This window comes from Sarcophilus harrisii, chromosome 6, assembly GCF_902635505.1.
Source record: "Sarcophilus harrisii chromosome 6, mSarHar1.11, whole genome shotgun sequence".
In the NCBI taxonomy this organism is placed as follows: domain Eukaryota; kingdom Metazoa; phylum Chordata; class Mammalia; order Dasyuromorphia; family Dasyuridae; genus Sarcophilus; species Sarcophilus harrisii.
The window spans coordinates 237,871,838-237,889,771 of NC_045431.1; the positions used below are offsets into that span (position 1 = coordinate 237,871,838).

Consider the following 17,934-nt stretch of genomic DNA (forward strand, 5'->3'; position numbering starts at 1 on the left):
TTGTATGTGGCCCCAGAACCTAGTGGTGGGCATGGTAAACAGCAGGTGCTTAATAAAGACAAGTGGAGATTGATTGGGAATCTGCACGAAGCTTCTAGGCTGAGAGAGCTGCCCACAGCACCGAGAGGCTGGAGACTTGCCCAATGTCACACATCCACCCTGGGTCAGAGGAAGGACTTGACCTGAAGGCCTCTTGGTTCTGAAGCTGACTCCCTAACCACTGGGCATCAGTCTTAAGTCACGGTGAAAAGAGCAAAGTGGGAGCAGCTGGGTGGCTCAGTGGATAGAGCAGCAGCCCTGAAGTCAGGAGAACCTGAGTTCAAATCTGGTCTCAGATACTTAACATTTCCTGGCTGTGTAACCCTGGGCAAGTCACTTAACCCCAATTGCCTCAGCCAAAAAAAAGAGCAAAGTAAACTTCTAGAGATCACACATCACTGCACTTAAAAATGAACCTTCCCCACGGCCTTCTTTGCACAGAAAAGGAGGGAATCGTAAATGTCGTCAGGGATCAACCCTCCAGCAAACGTGGACCCCTCGACCCCCCGACGCGCCCTCCAGAAGCCTTCCATACGAACCTTTCTGGGACTCGTGCTTCTCGGTTTTACCCTGGTAATCAAAGCCCACCGCGCTCTTGTCCACCCGGTCGGCCTGCACGCCGTATTTACCACCGAAACCACTAGAATAATCTGAGCATGTGGAGACAGCAAGCGTGACAGCAAGCAAGAGCGACAAGGTAAGCAAAGGTGCAGCATGAGCCCGGTGCTCGGGTGAGGGACGAGGGACTGGGGAGCTGGCGGCACTCGGCCCCCAACTGGGGCTCCTGGGCTATTCTCCCACCATCAGGGCGGCAGCCGCTCGCCGGACATGCGGGATAATTTCAGCACTAGGGGGTGGGGGGAAGCAGCCATCGTCAGCGCAGCCTCGCACTCAGCCCTTTACGCTGGTGCTGGTGCATTAGCCTGCATGCACAAATGCACTTTTCTTGCTGCACCAGGGACACTTTACAAAAGAAGAGATGGCTCCTTTTCTCCTTGAGAGTCTCAGAACACGGGCCCTGCATTTGAAGACAGGCTTGGTGGACCGCTAGCGGACACCCCTAAAGAACCGGTCACACACGGGACCCGAGGTGGTGAGAGTTTGTGGTTTTAATCAAGGCTCGTGGACAAAACACGGCCTTTCACGAGCTTGGCCACTTCAACGTGCAACATGCTCTCCTGCGTGATGTCCACCAAACCACAGGCTTCAAAGAGCTCTAAGATTGGATGGATCTCTTCTTTTTTGGGGGGGGAGGGGGCAGAGGCAAGGTGGTAGGAAGGAGGCTGCTTTCCTAAAAACTACACTCAACAAAGCACAATTCTGACCACTTGTTCCTGGCTGAGCTACAACGATTCTAGACAGATCGAGGGCGCTCCATGACGGTTTTGTCAAGGGAAGAAAATGAGCTTTTGGCCAGACTTTTATCAGTCCACCATTAAATCAATGCGAGGAGCCCAGCGGGAGCCAACAGTCCAATGAGAAAGTCTGGAAGCGCCATCCAATCTCCAGAGGACAGGGAGCTCCCCCAGACCCAGCTAACAAGTGCCGTTAGCCTTTGCCTGACTCTTAAGGGTCGCAGAAATGCAGAGGAATGGGCCATCCACAATGAAGGAAGCGTGTATTTTTGTTTTCTTTCCCAAATCAGAATGATTCCTCCCACCAGCCTTTATTCCCATCTTACCTTTCTGGGAAGCATGCTTCTCAGTTTTGCCTTGGTATTCAAAACCCACAGCGGACTACGAAAGAAGTAGATTAAAAAAAAAAATAAGATGAGTAACTAGGATTCAGCCTGATATAAATGGAGATCTTAGGGGGAAGGGTGGTCCTGGGTTAGAAATCTCAAATCCCTCTGGGAGGGTTTACAGGAGAAACTCCCAGATAATTCAATTGGAGACCTTGGCCTGGGGCATGGTCACCACCTTCCATTGGAAGGTCCCCAGCTCCGGGCCAAGGCCCAATAAAATCGAACCCAGACCTTTGCAGGAATCCTAACAGGATTTTGCCTGCTGGGAAAGATATTTCTCGGTGTAATACACCCATCCTTGCCACAAATCTGGAGCTTGTATTCATTGGGGTGTGCGAATTCATCACACCTCAACAAGCCCATCTAGTAAAAGGACTCACTTAATACCTCTAAACTACAGTCAGCCCAGAAACCCTGGAAATATTCCAGCAAACTGAACATTCTGGGGCAAATCACATCTGAACAATGAAGTCCATTCACTTCCTCTCCCCTTTGCCTTTCATTTAACCTTGGGGAAGGTCATTTTTTCTAGAAGAGGCAGCTGTGAGCAGAGCAAATGGGTTCCAGCTTCAGACACTTCCTATTTGTATGATCACCTCCGTCTGCCTTGGTTTCCCCAATAGCAAAATGGGGATAATAATAGCACCTACCTTGTGGTGAGGAACACATGAGATAATATTGCTTATAGTAGGAGCTATATGACTGCTCATTCCAGTCCCTTCCCTTCTTCCACCCCCTAAACAAATATCAGCTAGAACAATTCCTAATGATAATTATGGAAATTAGCATCAATCCATCAGACTTGGGAGGCTGAGGCTCCAGGAAGTTAAGAAATAGGTCATATGATTTGATAATTTTTATCAAAAGATTTGTACCTTTGTAATCAGGTTTTTGTTTATATATATATATATTAGGAAAAAAAAATAAAGCAAAGGATTTGTAGTTGGAGCTTCCAGAGGCAAAGACTCAAAGATCTGGAGCTGGAAGAGACCTCAGAAACTCCTAGGATATATACCTGAGAATAGTATTGAGGTCTGGGAAAGCAACATGGTCCAGATGACAGTTAAAGACTGACTTGAGCTTGGGTCCCTGCCTCAGGAGCGTGCCACTGTCCATGAATGGTCAGCCAGTGATAGCCGATTTCCATTTTAGTTGCAATTCCAAGTTTTTAATTGCTTCCATTTCCTTAAATACCCATCAAAGACCAAGGAGTTTAAAAGTGTTTCTGATTCCCCACTTGACAAAAGTTTTTCTGCTGCATGTAGAATTATCTATTGCATGAAGCTTTTTTCTCATTTCCTATTCCTTTTTGCCATTTTCAGAATCATAAATTGAATTTCATCAAAGACCTACTTCCAGTCCTTCCTCCTGACAGCTCTGGACCTAATGAGCCCATGGTTATTTGTCCCCTTGCCAGAAGGGGAGCTCTCCTTGTAGGCTCAGGATAGTTTTACTTCTTTATATTCCTAGCATTTAGCATGGTTCTGGGTATGCAGAAAGTGTTTAATAAATGCTGGCTGACAGTTTCTGTTGGTTTGGATTTCTGTTTTTAAAATGTAGGTGGTATATTATATTGATAATTTTTCTGCTATTATACCAGCCCGGGAGAGCTGGTATGAATTGTATTTGATGTTGACTAAGCATTAAATAAACACTGATCTTTAGCATTTTTGCATTGCCGTTGGCTGTGAAGCAGTCTGTGACTGTCCTGTGTAGGACTATTTTTCCCAGATCAAATAAAACTATGCACTATCACCCATTTCCCCCATATTTGAGAATCATTTCCTATTCAAAATGCTCCATCACCCATGGAGATGACTCAGAACTCTCAGAGGTTACACCCTTGATGCCCGGGCTCCCGGGCAGGTTCTTCCTGAATGGGCTTCTAGTGTGGCCCCGGTGACAGCCTGTGCCTCCTGCACTAATCCAGCTAAGCAGGGAAAGACTCATCGCTGAGGGGTGACTGCTAAGGGCTAAATTATTTGGCCACATCCAATGATCTCTGGATTCATTCAATCAAAACTTCTCAAGCACAGTGAGAGACAAGACCTGGATGGAGACAATGGGCACGATTTTGGGGAGAAGTCTGGATGGCAGCCCCGGAGGCGGAAGTGCCACATGACATGCCTCAATAACTGATGCACTTGATAAGGACACAAAAATGGCACCTCTGAAAGAGACATCCAAATAAGAAGCTCGGCAAGTTTGTTCATAAGAATTAGAGCAGGCAAGGACTCAAGAGACCATGAAGTCCTACCTCCTCTTTGAACAGAGGAAAACAAGACCCAGAGAACCAAAGGGATTTTTCTGGGATCATCTAGACATTAAGTGTCCAGGGTGTCAGTCACACCCTTGTCCTGTGACCCAAGGGCACTTCAATGTTTTTTTTTCTTTAAAATTTTAAATACTTTTTTCCTAATTAAATGTCAAAACAATTTTCTCTTCTCTCTCTTCTCCTTAAGAAGGCAAGCAAATTGATATAGATCACACATGTACAGTCATGTAAAACACATTTCCATATTAGTCACATTGCGAAAGAAAACACAGACCAGAAAGAAAGGGAAGGAGGAAGGGAGGAAGGAAGAAAGAAGAGAGGGAACGATAAAGGAGGGAGGGAGGGAGGGAGAAGAAAGGAGGGAGGGAGGGAGGAAGGAGGGAGGGAAAGAGGGAAGAGGAAGGTATGAACTGCATTTGATTTTGACTAAGTATTAAATAAACATTGATCTTCAGCATTTTTGTATTGCCATTCACTTTGAAGTGGTTTGTAACTGTCCTGAGGAAGACAGGAAGGAAAGATGGGGGGGAAGGAGGGAAGGAAAGAGGGAAGGAGGGAAAGGTTAAAAAAAAAAGTCCACTTCACTCAAAATCCATCTGTTCTTTCTCCAAATGATTCTGCAGCATGAGTTCTTTGGAACTTCCCTGATTATTCAATGCTTTTTTCAATCCAGGAGGTCACTTCCCTTACAAGTACTGATGAGAAACTAACAATATATTTGGAACTACTTGTTGCTGTTCGGTCATGTCTGACTCTTTGTGATCCCATTTGGGGTTTTCTTGGCAGAGACACTGGAGTAGTTTGCCCTTCATTTGTCCACCTCATTGCATAGATGAAGAACTGAGGTAAACAGGGTAAAGTGACTTGGTCAGGGTCATGCAACTAGTAATGTCCAAAGCTGGATTTGCTCTATTCACTGTGGTGCCCCCCAGCTGCTCCTATTGGAAGTATGGAAGATACTAAATGATACTGGGGGTGGGGAGAGGGAGGGAAAGGGAATACCAAAGGTAGTTCTACATCTCTGAGATCTTGAGAAGACACAAGAGCTGGCTGCCTGGAGACAAAGAATAAACCTATTCTACTTAACTCACTTCCTGTCTCTCCTTATCCCTAGGAAATCTGATATATCATCTTTTCATGGATTGTAAGTAAATGGACAAACAGATACAAAGGAAACACACGTGAGCTTGGAAGGTGCTCCCACGCCACCAGGAGCTCAGCCACATCCTCCTCAGCAAGTGACCCTGAAGAAGGTGAGAGGCAGAGACCAGGAGGGAGAACCTTATAAGCACAGAAGTCAGTCTGGGCAAAGACAGGAAGATGGGAGATGGAGCTGCTGAGTGTGGGGAGAAGGGCAGGTCATTTTGGCTGGATCGTAGCACAGGAGGAGAGAACTGTGCATTGTGTGTGGAGAGTAGGGCTAAAAGTCTCCTGAAACGGCCCAACAGAGGAGTTTTAATAAAATGGTAGTGCTTTTCTGATTCTTTCATTAACCCAGTTATTCCTGAATTCTTTTGCTCCCATGGAGAACTCCAGCTTTTACTTGGACTAATATTTACTTCTAATTCTGTCATACTGATTGGAGAACCCAACAGACATAATGTCTGTGTTTACAAGTTTGAAAGGTCTGGGGACTAGCTTGGTTGAGGGGTCCAAGTGTACTTGAAAACAACAGTGTGAAAACATCTCTCTCTTTCTCGTTCCTCTCCAAAGGCCTCTCAAGGCAGCATTTGGATCGGGAACTTCTTCTTCTGCTCATTTCCTATATGTAAGTCACCTCATCGTCTGCTTGTAGTTACCTCCAGGCACGGAGCTGGATGGCCAAGTTCTCCTGGAAACACGACCCCTGCCATTTGCTGGTTTTCCTGGGTAGCTTTTCAGAAATCCGATGATGCTCTAATATCAGTCTAGAAGAGCAATTTCTTCCCCTTCCTTCTTGAAGCTTCAGGAGTTTTTTCAGTTTCTTTTCTTATTTTTATTCCAAAATTCAACAATCGGTGCATAGGAGAACTCTAGGGAGGATTTCCTCCTGCAACTGTCCTTGGCACTCAGAGCCTGGGAACATGGGCTCCTCGAGTCCTTGTAAGAAGATTCTTCTCTTATACAGCATCTGGAAATCCCACATGACCAGAGATTTACACTCCTTGCTGCTATGGTCTAAATCAGTGACTTGGCCCGTGCATCAATTAGCTGCTCTAAGTTCTGTCGTATTCTGGGCAAGCTTTTGGCTTTATCGGTCCTGCATTCAAATTTGTTTGTTGTGGCAGTTGAAATTTTGAATCTGTAGTTCTCCTATCTTTGAAGTTTTCCTGGTTTTTATCATTCCTCTTGGTCTCTGGAGTCTCCCTTTCACAGGTTTATTATCTATCAGATTTACTTCACCCTTTGGCAAAAGCTTTGTGACCGACACTGTTACTTCTAAAGCCATTTGTCCCATAGCTCTTTTGATACAGAATTCTTTTATGTGCCTTTTTGGGTAGATTTACTTATACTTTCAGGTCAAGAATGGTTCCAGTAAAAAGGGGCAGGTGGGGTCACGGAGAGCTTTGACCACACAGAAGATTTTATATTTGATCCTAGCAGTAGTAAGGAGCCACTGTCATTTCTTGAGTAGAGAGGGGACCTGATCAAACCTATGCTTTAAAAGGTTGATATCACAACTGAACAGAGGATGCTCAGGAGCGAGATCTGAGACAGGCAGACCTCTCAGCAGCCACTGCAATAGTTGAAGTAGGAGGTGACGAGGGCTTGGGGGCAGCGAGGGACTGGAAAAAGGTAGAAATGACAGGACCTGGCAGCAGACTGGAAATATGGGAGGAGTATGAGTGAGGAACGGGGATGACCCTGAGCTTCACTGGGAGGTTGCTGATGCCCTCGACAGTAACAAAGGTCGTTTGGAAGGATGGAGAGCGTGGGCGGAAAGGCAAGTTCAGCATCAGAAGCAACAAACGATCCATCACTTACCTGATCAACTCTATCTAGCTGTACCCCAAATTTGCCTCCAAAGCCTCTCACGGAATCGACTTGAGAACAGTGTTTGGAAAGTTTAGACTGATATTCGTGGCCCACAGCAGACTGAAAGAGATTTTTAAAAGAAAAATTAGGCAGCTGACGAGCAGCAAATTCTATTAATCGATCACTCAAGGCATAAGAAAGCAACGAGGAAGCTCTTGATCTAGAAAAAGGAGAGGGGATTCATTTTTGTTCCAAAAGGATTAGAGCTAAGCTGGGCTGCTTTCTCAGAGCATCTATGATGGACTGTTAAACATTCAGTGAACACAGAAATTATGGTCTTTTTTTACTGTCCCCAAAAGCTTGACCCCCACCCTAGCCAAGCTGAGACTGGCATCAGGACCAAAAAACGAGCCAACACCAGCAAGCTTTCCTTTGGACACAATGCTGGATTTAGGGGGGTGTTGTTTGTGACTAAAGTGTTCCAGGTAAGGAAGCTCCTTCTGATATGGGTCAGGATCTTCCCAGCTGCTATTCATCCTCAACATTGGGACACCAAGAAGGGACTCATCCAAGGTCACATAGCCAGATGGGAGACTTGATTCCCATCTTGGATCTATCCACTACACCACGCTGCTTCTCTCAGGCATTAATAATAAGGCATTTCTAATGGAAATGTAACACAAGCCCATAGGTTTGAATTGTATTTTTATCTTATACATCATGGATGTGAAAGTCAAAAAACATAGACTCCTCCAAGGCAAAAAACAACCCCCAAACTCAAAACATCAATTCAGACTTTTAGTTTCTCTACGAGCAGCGACCTTGTTGGTGCTTGGAGCCTCCCATTTTCTTGTGAAGTCATTTCCTTCGAGTGCTTCAGCTGAACAACTGGATAGTACTAGTCAAGCAGTCTAGTGCCTAGAAGTGCCAGAAGGGGGGGGGGGGGGGGGGGGGGGGGGGGGGGGGGGGGGGGGGGGCCAGAACTCAGAGGGGAGCCCAGCCCAAGGAGAGGCCGGATGGGACGCAAGGAGATCTCCAATCAGGTATCGTGACCCTGGGGCAAGGTACCACTCTTCATGCCCCCGTCTCCTGATTTGTCACAGCAGTGTGATAAGAACATCTTTTAGTCTTAAGGGGCTTTATAAATGTTACCAACCACGGGCCTGTCCACCGGTCTACACAGGAAGATTTTCAAACTCACATCATAAATCTGGGTAGAATGAGGGTCAAGTTCGGGGAGTCTGTAGCAATGGGTTGGAGGCTAGAACCTGACCCCAGGCTCGATTCTATCCATTTCTATCTGACACTTCCTTTCCCCCCAGTCATGAGGGGAGTCCCTTTGCTCATGTTTCCAGAGCACCAAAGACATCCCCAGCGATGGGCATGTGGAGCAGGACTGGCTCTGCTCCCTCGTTTGATTGGGCAGGAGGCCCGAGACACCATCTCCTGGGATGCTATAGGGTAGGGACTATTCAGGATAAGCTTTTGATTTTCCTTTTAATTTTTCACGTTAAGGCCGTGTGCCCTCTGCAGAAGCTTTTACACAACAGGCTCACGTACTCTACAAATGTCAGTTCTTGGTCCCATTATCTGCTCTGGAGAAAGAAAGGAAAGAAAAAACAAAACCGACTCCAGCCTCCCTGCACATCGGAATGGCTCAGGTGGGTTGGGGTTGTCAATTCAAACAAAACAATCCCTAAATCCATCCTACCCCTAGTAACCAGCAGTATAAGGGAAAGCTGTGGAGGATCCAGCCACTCTCCACCCCAGCCCTAGCAGGGGGCTCTGGGCCACAGCCACACCACTGGCCCTCATCAATCACTTCCTATCAGGGCAGGTATTTCAGGGTCAAAAGTAGTATGTATGTGTGAGTGTGTGACTGGCAGCCCCGTGGTTATACTGGCTCTAAGCAGAATCCCACAGGGGCCAACTCGACTGTATTGGTCAGCACACCCACAGATGTTCTCTTCCTGACCCAGTGGGGACATCTCATAAAAGCTTCCTCTGGCCTAATGGGCTCCTGCTACATCGGGAAACTTGGGGAGATTCTCCAACAATCAGAGACTGCGGAAGTGTCTGCTGCAGAGCTTGTCCACCCAGCCCACTTCTCCATAGGGACACTGCTGTGGCCCCACTCTTCCACTGCTCTCTGTAACCTTTGCCAGATGAATTACATCAGAGAAAATAAGAACGGGACCAGACAGAACAGCGATGGACCCAAGGTTTCAAATTCAGACAAGGAGCCACCTCTTAAGTACAAAGTCGGGATGACCCACAGATGCAGAGCACTGGGGGGGGGGGGGTGTTTCTCCCTCCTTTTGGGGGCCTTGAGCCAAGCATTCCATCCCTCAAGGCCTCCGTTTCTATCTCTGAAGTGTCCGGCTCAAACACAACATGGTTCTGCACAGCCTCCCATGGCCCAGAGCTGGACACACTGCGCTATTTCTGCTGCGCGGCTGCCGCGCCAAAAGGCATAACTAACATCTCACTTTTTGTATCAGTAGCACCTGGCTCACTTCATAAAAGCTAGTTCCCTTATCATTCCTTCTTTAATCTCACATACACACTCACACTCACTTACTCACTCACACACACACACTCACACACATACACACACACACACACTCTATCATTTTGTATCATGGAGATATGTGTGGAACACCCTCCTTAAACCATAAGCTCCAAGAGGGCAGGATTTAGGCTTATCTACATTTTACATCCCCCTCATGCCTACTAAAGCGCTCTGCACTAGCAAACAATTCACGAGGGGCTGCTGTGAGCTGAACATTAGTGATTAAGGGTAAAAGGTCCCCAAATGGCACCATAAATAACAATACAATCTTGAGGCTGGCCTCAGCTTACTTCCCTAATAAACATCCTTTGATTGACAGTCTGGGAGTCCCTCGATACTCCCCCTCCTCTGCTGTAGCTCAATCATGCCTGAAGAGACAACTGAAAGGAGATGACACTCCCTGGAATGACTTTTGTGGAACGGTGGCAAGTGGATGATACCAACAAAGGGTTAAGTACCAGTCTGACAGGTTTCCAGTTACTTCCCCATGATGACATCCCAACCAGAGTCCAGAGTCCAACTTCCATAAGAAACCTCACCCAGCTCCGCCTAATTCCATGGAATTCCAGGCTTGGAGGTGGGAGGGTTCTTGGGATGCTGACCCCCCCCCCCCTTCTCCCCTCTCCCCAAGCCCAGGAAACTCCTTCTTACCACTTCCCTTGGCTTCGTTCCCAAAAAGCTCCCTGAAGCAGAGAGATAAGTGACAAAGTCATTCTTTCTGTCAGTGGCTTTTAAGCCAATTCTTGGGTTTGGGACCAATTTGGGATTGCATCTTTCATTTGGAAGGATCTAGTCTAATGACTATAAACCAGTTATGGTCCCCAATGTCATTTTGTTGTCCAAGTAAAAGATTTAAGCCAACTTATACACAGGCAAAAAAAAAAAAAGGTGAAACTACACATGAAGTGGCTTAACAGCTGATCTTTACCCTCCCACCCAGGGCAGGAAGACAGGCAGGGATCAAGAAGACCCAGAAACCAGGCAACTCTAACATCTGGCAGCAATGCGGAGAATGACCACGGTCCCAGAACGAGCCAGTTGTCTCCAACACCTGCCCTTCGGGAACAAACCCCCACAGATCTAAAATTAGCCGGGAGGAAAGAGGCAAAGGACTGTCAAAAGAAACAGACGGAGCTGACGTGTTGAGTCAAAGACTTCCCTTGGCTTCTGCTAAAAGCCAGAAACGATCGCTTGAATAAGGATCTGCCCACAAGCTTTTAAAAATAGTGATTTCCACCTCAGCCTCTCAGTATAGATTCAGTCTATATCTTCAGTCTTTCAAATTTATTTAAGATGTGAAGAAACTCCGGTAGCTTTGGGTCAGATCTGGCAACTGTCCCAGCCACATGGTGGTCTGGACTTTGGGTATTTCGGGCTGGCCGCCAACTGGCGGCTTCTGCCAACCCTGGCCGGAGTTAGCACCAGACACTGATCCCTTCCCTCACCTCCTTTGTAACCGTGTGTATTTTAGTGGATGTATTTGGGACCACTGTTCTCTGAAGGAACCAACAGGGAATCACCCACGGCCCACCAAGGTCGTCCAAGACGCCACAGAGGTTAAGAACGGTTATTGACCAGGTCGAAGACCCTGATCTGCCCCCGCCGTGAATGGGATTAGCCGCCACATGGGTTTCTCTGAAATAGTCATTTTGAGGTAAATAAATAGGAAACCCAGAACCAAATTCCAGACCTGGAGGGCCAAGTTTTTTGACCTCTCCTCCATTCACATCATTCTCATGGGGAGTTTTCAGCTGCTTGGGTAGAGACAATGGGAGCCACCCACTGTTCCGTCACCGCCACTTTAGAGAGAGGCTTGGCTGAAGTGGACACCTCCCAACTTACTTTGTCCATTCTGTCCTGCTCCACACCAAATTTTCCTCCGTAGCCATGGGACGCTTTGGGTCCCGTCTCGAGCTCCTTCTCCTTGAGGGTCTGGTGTTCTTGAAAAACATTTTCTCTCAGCTTGTGTATGCTGAAATAAAAGGGAGGAAAAATCCCTGAGCAGAACTTTTCTCCTGGTTCTCCCCTCCTCCAGACAAGGTATGTAGTTCCCCCCACCTTCCCCACCCCCATCCCAGTCTCATGGTTCAGGAAATTCCCAGAGCTCCAGCTTCCACTGATCTTCATCGTGTGCCCTGCAGTCAACTAGTGAAGACGGCCCCTCTCTCGGCATCCCAAAGGTCCCATGACACTTTGATGGAAAGTAGGTCCACCCCTTGTAGGGAAAATGAGACCATGGAGAGAGAAATCCCTGACCCTAAAAGCTGAAGACTCTTTTCCGTCCTCAGAGACAAAAGATTGCTCTATTTGTTCACACGCCTGACTCTGGGTTAGAGCAAAGCACCTACCGACTTGTGGGTGAGGGAGAGTATAAGAATGAGGAAATCGAGGGAACCGACTGGCCATGGGCCAGAATCCTGCGGATTCCTATCATTCACAGAAAAGCCCCAGCACAAACAGACTCAGCGGAACATGTGACGGCCAGGAGGCACTCGGACAGGGGCTGCGCTCTTTAGCTGAACTAACCAATCCAACTGACATTGAGAAAAAGGGCCTACTATCTGCCAGACACGGAGCTCACCCTCATTCCATATTCAATCCCTGAAATGGAAGTGGAAAGGAAACCATCTTTTTTTCAAGTCTTCACAAACAATGTTTCCTGAAGCATTCTATGAGTGAGTGAATGAAATGGTTTTTAATTCATTCATTCCTGAAGCATTCTGGGACTCTAGCTCTTGGTCATCTCTCAGGTCACCTAGGCTTATGCTCTGTGTCAAGGCCACATCCTCTCTCTAATCCCCAGCAGAGAGACTTGCACTTAGCAGCTCTCATCAAAGATGGGTGCAAATGACTTATTTGGACAACGGGCCCATTTTTCCCATGCTCCTTTCCTTCTAACTCTCTGATAGCTGGTAGCCTGCAGCCTGGAGGCTGTCCAGGGCCCAAGGGGATGCCCCTATACTCTGGGGAGAAGGGGAGGACAGAGAGCAGGGCTGGGCACTGTGTGGCCCCTGCCACTCTGGGGGGAGGGCACAAGATACCTGGCTCGGTCCTTTTTTCATCCTGTGTCTGTCCCAAAGTACTTTATGAGAATTTCTTGCTTGCTGCTGTGACAGTCTAGTCCTAATGCTCTAGGGAGCCCCAAAAGAAGCTCAGTTTCTAGATGCTCCGTCCTGTCAGCCCCAAATATGCAGTGATGAGCTCTAAGGAACCCACAGAGATATGGGTCCTGAAGGTCTTATATCGACAGACTTCACTGCACCGATTCCCTTTTTCTAAAGCAACTCAAAACCAGAGAGCAAAGGGCAAAAAAAAGAAAACTACAACTGCTCTGACCAAATGAGGAGCCAGCCCAGGCTATTGGGGAAGCTCGTGGCCGCCCCAGCCAGAATCCCAGGGCAGCTGGCCCTCAGTGCTGGCAGGCTCAAGCCCCAGGAGGCTTCACAGCTGCTCCAGGGGAGCTGCTCAACAGCATCCCAGCTCTGGGATCCCTGCGGGAAGGGTCTGGGGAGGGGTAAGGCTTCTGGGACAAGCTGACTTTCCTGGCTCTTCTCCAGAAAAAATGTCCACTTGATTCTATGAGAGCTGGAATCAAGACACGCATTTTCCGAGAAACAAAGAAGTGCTCTCCAGCCCATAGGCCTCCCCGCCTTGGGCAAGTTCTCCTCAGAACCTCCCTTTGAGGAGGCTCACCTGCTGGGGAGGATTCTTAGGACTGGTCTCTGCCTTTCCCCTCCCCGCCAACCTCCCTTCCTAGGGATCCTAGCTTCTCCCATTGGAACGGACACTCCTTGCGGGCAGGCAGAAACTGGTTTTTGTCATTCCACCTCTTAGCACTGTCAGGAACACAGTAGGTATTTAATAAATGCTTTATCTGATCTAGTCTATGAACCTCATAAAGTATGAGAATTTAGCCTTCACATGGTTCATGGAAACAGCTTTGGGATGGGAACGTTTGGCTTTTTAAGCCATCTTGACTTTCTTGGAAAAGAAGTCAAGTCACATCCACAGCTGAGTGACACATGTCAAGCTGTTTTCTGACCTTCAGGGCCCACTGGGCAGGTGGAACCAAGCTCTGGGCTCCACCCACTGAGCAAGGTTACCCTGGTTCCCGGGGACAAAGCCATCCCTCAGACACGGGGGAGCTCAGGCAGGCTTGGCTAAATAAGGAAATGGGGGAACACCCTCCACAGCCACCTCCCAGGGCTGCCGGGGCAGGTCTATACTGACTCCTGTACCCTAAATGGAGTTTGTGCTACAGGCAGGAAGTTAATGATTAATAATTAATCATTAACTCCCCGGAACACCAGCCTCCAAAGCATAAGCCTGAGACAAGGAGAGCCCTGGGTTCTCTGTCCAGCTCCCTCCCCTCAATTTGGCCAGAACAAAGGCAAAGAGCCCCCCTTACTTGATGTGCTCCTGATGCCCAGACCCCTTCACTGTCTTGGCCCCCCATCTTTGCTCTTTCTCGCTGACGTCATTCTGCAAGAAATAGATAGAGAAGACAATCTCAGAAGCCTTTTCGTAAAATATATATAAATACACATACATAGAGTATATATGTATGTAAACACATATATGTGTATTTTATATATAAAACATATATATATATATATATATATATATATATATATATATATACACTTTTTTTTTTAAAGTGGGGTCATAGAAGGGAAACTGACACACTAATACATTGGTTTTTTTTTGTTTTTTTTTTATTTAATAGCCTTTTATTTACAGGATATATACATGGGTAACTTTACAGCATTAACAATTGCCAAAACTCTTGTTCCAATTTTTCACCTCTTACCCCCCCCACCCCCTCCCCTAGATGGCAGGATGACCAGTAGATGTTAAATATATTAAAATATAAATTAGATACACAATAAGTATACCTGACCAAAACGTTATTTTGCTGTAGAAAAAGAATCAGACTCTGAAATATTGTACAATTAGCTTGTGAAGGAAATCAAAAATGCAGGTGTGCATAAATATAGGGATTGGGAATTCAATGTAATGGTTTTTACACTAATACATTGTTGGTGGAGTTGTAAAATGACCTGACCATTCTGGAGAGCAATTTGGAACTATGCCCAAAGAACTATAAAATGAATATCAGCGGTCTCACTACTGGGTCTGATCCCAGAGAGATTATGAAAGAGGGAAAAGGACCCACATGGGCAAAAATGCTTGTGGCCGCCCTTTTTGTAGCAGCAAGAAACTGGAAAGTGAGAGGATGCCCATCAATTGGAGAATGGCTGAATAAATTAAGGGATATGAATGTCATGGAATATTATTGTTCTGTAAGAAACGATGAGCAGGATGATTTCAGAGAGGCCTTCCATGTTCTGAGGCTGAGGAAAGTGAGCAGAACCAGGGGATTATCGTACACAGTAATCGCAATATCATGAGGATGATCAACTATGAGAGTCTTAGCTTTTCTCAGCAAGACAATTCCAATAGATTTTGGGATGGAAAATAACCTCCACATCCAAAGAAAGAACTACGGAGACTGAACGTGGACCAAAATATACTACTTTCACCCTTTTATGTGTGTGATGCTTTTGTTTTTTTCTCTTTTGGTCTGATTTTTCTTGTAAAGATTGTACATGTATAATAGACTGTAATAGTAGTAGATAATAAGAATAATAACAGTAGGTAATAGACTGTTTGCTGTCTTTGGGAGGAGGGAGGTTAAGAAAGGGAAAGAAAAAAAGTGGAACACTCACTAAGTTTTAGAAAAATGAATGCTGAAAACTATCTTTATATCTACTATTTGGAAAACTAAAATACTACTGAGAAAAAAATAAATTGGAGACACATAAATTTAAGGAAAAAACAAGAAAATGACCAAGCTGGACCTACCACAAAATCCGGGTCGGTTTCCCAGTCATCAGCACCCTCATCATCCTTGCTGACCGATATAGAATGTCCTGCTGAAGCTTTCCACATCTGAAAGATCACACATTAGGGCCGTTCATTAGGGCAATTGGGAAGTAGGAAGCAGCCCTGACTTTGAATGAGGAGCATGTTCACAGTCACATAAAGGCTCCAAAATTCTACAAAATCAAGATTTCCTCCCCCCCTCGGGCTATACGCTGACAAACTCCTCTTGCTGAGGGCAATGACAATAGACAGCTGACATGGGGGTGGTCCTTCTAGGGGCCCAAAGCTCTCCTCACATGAGCTTCGTAACAAGCCTGGGATGTAGCGACTGTAACCAGCCCATCTTTCAGAAGAGGCTAGTGGAGCAACATCCGCGGGGAATTCAAATTCAGATCTTTCAGACTCGGAGCCCAGCACACTACCTGGCTGCCACCCGCCCTGAGGCTGGAGCTAAAAACTGGTCTTTGGCTTGTGCCCTTATTCAGACCCCAGGAAGAATCGCTGGCTCTATTCCAAGGGAGAAAGAACATGAGTGGATTCATTTCATCATTAGACCACACTCTAAACTTCTTGGAGTGACCTAGGCCAGGATTCAGCTTAGCCAGATCCTGGAATTGTCTCCCTGTGAAGAACAGATCCTGATCTTGGGCTCTCTGGACCCTCAGCTGCCTCACACATCAGAACATGATTTGTGGAGCACCAAGATGTGTTGGGTCACCATGAGAACTGAGTCCCACTGGATCACAGGGGGAGGGAGTGGCCCAAGGGTCACAAGGCCAGAAAAATGCCCAAAGGTGGGACTTCAGATCCTCTGGACAAGATTTCTTTCCAAGGCTGCGCCTGCACTCCAAAAGCACAGGAAGTGCTCCAGAAAGACCAATAGCGCGTTATCCTTTCGGGAGCATGTCCCAGATATACTGCCTAATTCACTTGTGACCAGCATTCCTGAGGATTATATGACTAAAGGCTTTTGTTTCATATTAAAAAAAAAAAAAAAAACAACCCAACCCACCCCCCCCCAAAAAAGGGGGAAAAAACCCTGACATCAGCAAAATGATTTTTAAAGAATCTACAAAAGGTACAACTTGACCACTAAAAAACCCACAATTTATGAGCTAAAATAAGAAAGGGATTTAATCTTCTTTTTGCAAAACACAGAAAAAAACTGTCAGGGAATGGAAAGCTATTTACCCTTGGTTTTATTGAAACTCACTCGAAGCTGGGTTTGGGCGTCTCGCACGTAGCCTGTGACTTTGGCCTGCAAGGGCCCTGGCCCTGTGAAAACGGCATGCCCGAATTCTCAAGCCTGACACACAGTGGAAAAGACCTGGGGCCTGAGGACCTACTATGCGCCCTGCCCAACCCACCCTATCCGTGGATGGTCCAAGTCTGAGCCCAGGGCACCAAAGGGAACCAAGGGAATCTTTCACTTTGCAAAAATAGCCAGGTTAGTCAAGGGAGGCAATCAGGAATTTGCCCAAACCTGGTACTTCCTACCCAGGCACCCACAGTCACAGCCAGGAGATTTCCAAGCACTTCCTAACAGCAGCCAGCTTCCCAACCAGATTTTTAAAAGCTTAAAGTTGGGGAGTCCCAAGTTTTTATATCACTACAGGCTTTTCCTGTGTATTCCCAGCACTGCGTTTGGTGTATTCTCTCACTCAAATGCAGCTCAGATCAAGGCAGAAAGTCACCCATTCCCGACCGCCCATGCTGGCAAAAGTTTGCGCCAGGACTCCACCCAAGGGGCTGGCTGTCCTTCCTCGCTCCCGTGACATCGGCACTGAATAAGGGCTTAATAAAAGTTGCTTGATCAGCCATAAAAAAAGTGCTTAATATGTTTATTGGCTACAGAAATCACCTCGTCCAAAAGGATGGATCCAATATAGAAATGAAGGAAGGTGGGGTCCATGGCGCCGCTCGAAAACAAAACAAAACACACAAAAAGAGAAAGGGCGAGACACAAGAATATAAAAACTAACCACAACTTTTAAAATGAGTCAAACAAAGAAACCAAAAATACAACTAAAGTTTTATCCTGGGAGAATTGGTGGAGGTAGCACCTGCTGTGCTACATTCCTTCCCCCAGGCTGGAGCTGAGTTCAAATGCTACCATAGACTTCCTAACTGGTTTAATACTCAAACTCTGTAAGGCTCAGTTTCCTCCTCTACAAAGCAAAGGATTTGGAGTCAGTGACCTCAAAGGTCTTCTCCAATTCTAAAGCTGGGACTTTGTAGCTACAATTCTGACCATGATAGAGCAGGGGTGGAAAGTCTCTCCTGGAGAGAGGGCAGCTGTCAGACTCACTGGCTGGAATAGAGACGGTGAAGGTTATAAACATCCTAGCTCTGCCTCGTCTGCCTAAGGGACCACAGTCCAAGGCCTTCCCTTCTTTGGAGCTCAGCTCCCTTACCTCTCAGGTCCCTAAAAACCCAGAATCAGATGCAAAGATTGTTAAGGGG

At 46.6% G+C, this 17,934-nt stretch overlaps 1 protein-coding gene across 5 annotated transcripts in view; it reads right to left on the reverse strand.

The window, feature by feature from the left end:
* The window catches only part of CTTN (cortactin), a 44,535-nt gene that overhangs the window by 16,174 nt on the left and 10,427 nt on the right, over positions 1 to 17,934 (reverse strand). For 4 of the 5 annotated variants that reach the window (XM_031943485.1, XM_031943488.1, XM_031943486.1 and 1 more), the window contains exons 3-8: positions 15,451 to 15,537; positions 13,994 to 14,067; positions 11,428 to 11,557; positions 7,023 to 7,133; positions 1,721 to 1,775; positions 579 to 689 (exon numbers count right to left, since the gene is read on the reverse strand). In XM_031943485.1, the coding sequence (XP_031799345.1) occupies positions 579 to 689; positions 1,721 to 1,775; positions 7,023 to 7,133; positions 11,428 to 11,557; positions 13,994 to 14,067; positions 15,451 to 15,537 (568 nt within the window). The remainder of the gene's footprint in view (positions 1 to 578; positions 690 to 1,720; positions 1,776 to 7,022; positions 7,134 to 11,427; positions 11,558 to 13,993; positions 14,068 to 15,450; positions 15,538 to 17,934) is intronic. The other variant, XM_031943489.1, reaches the window with a different exon arrangement.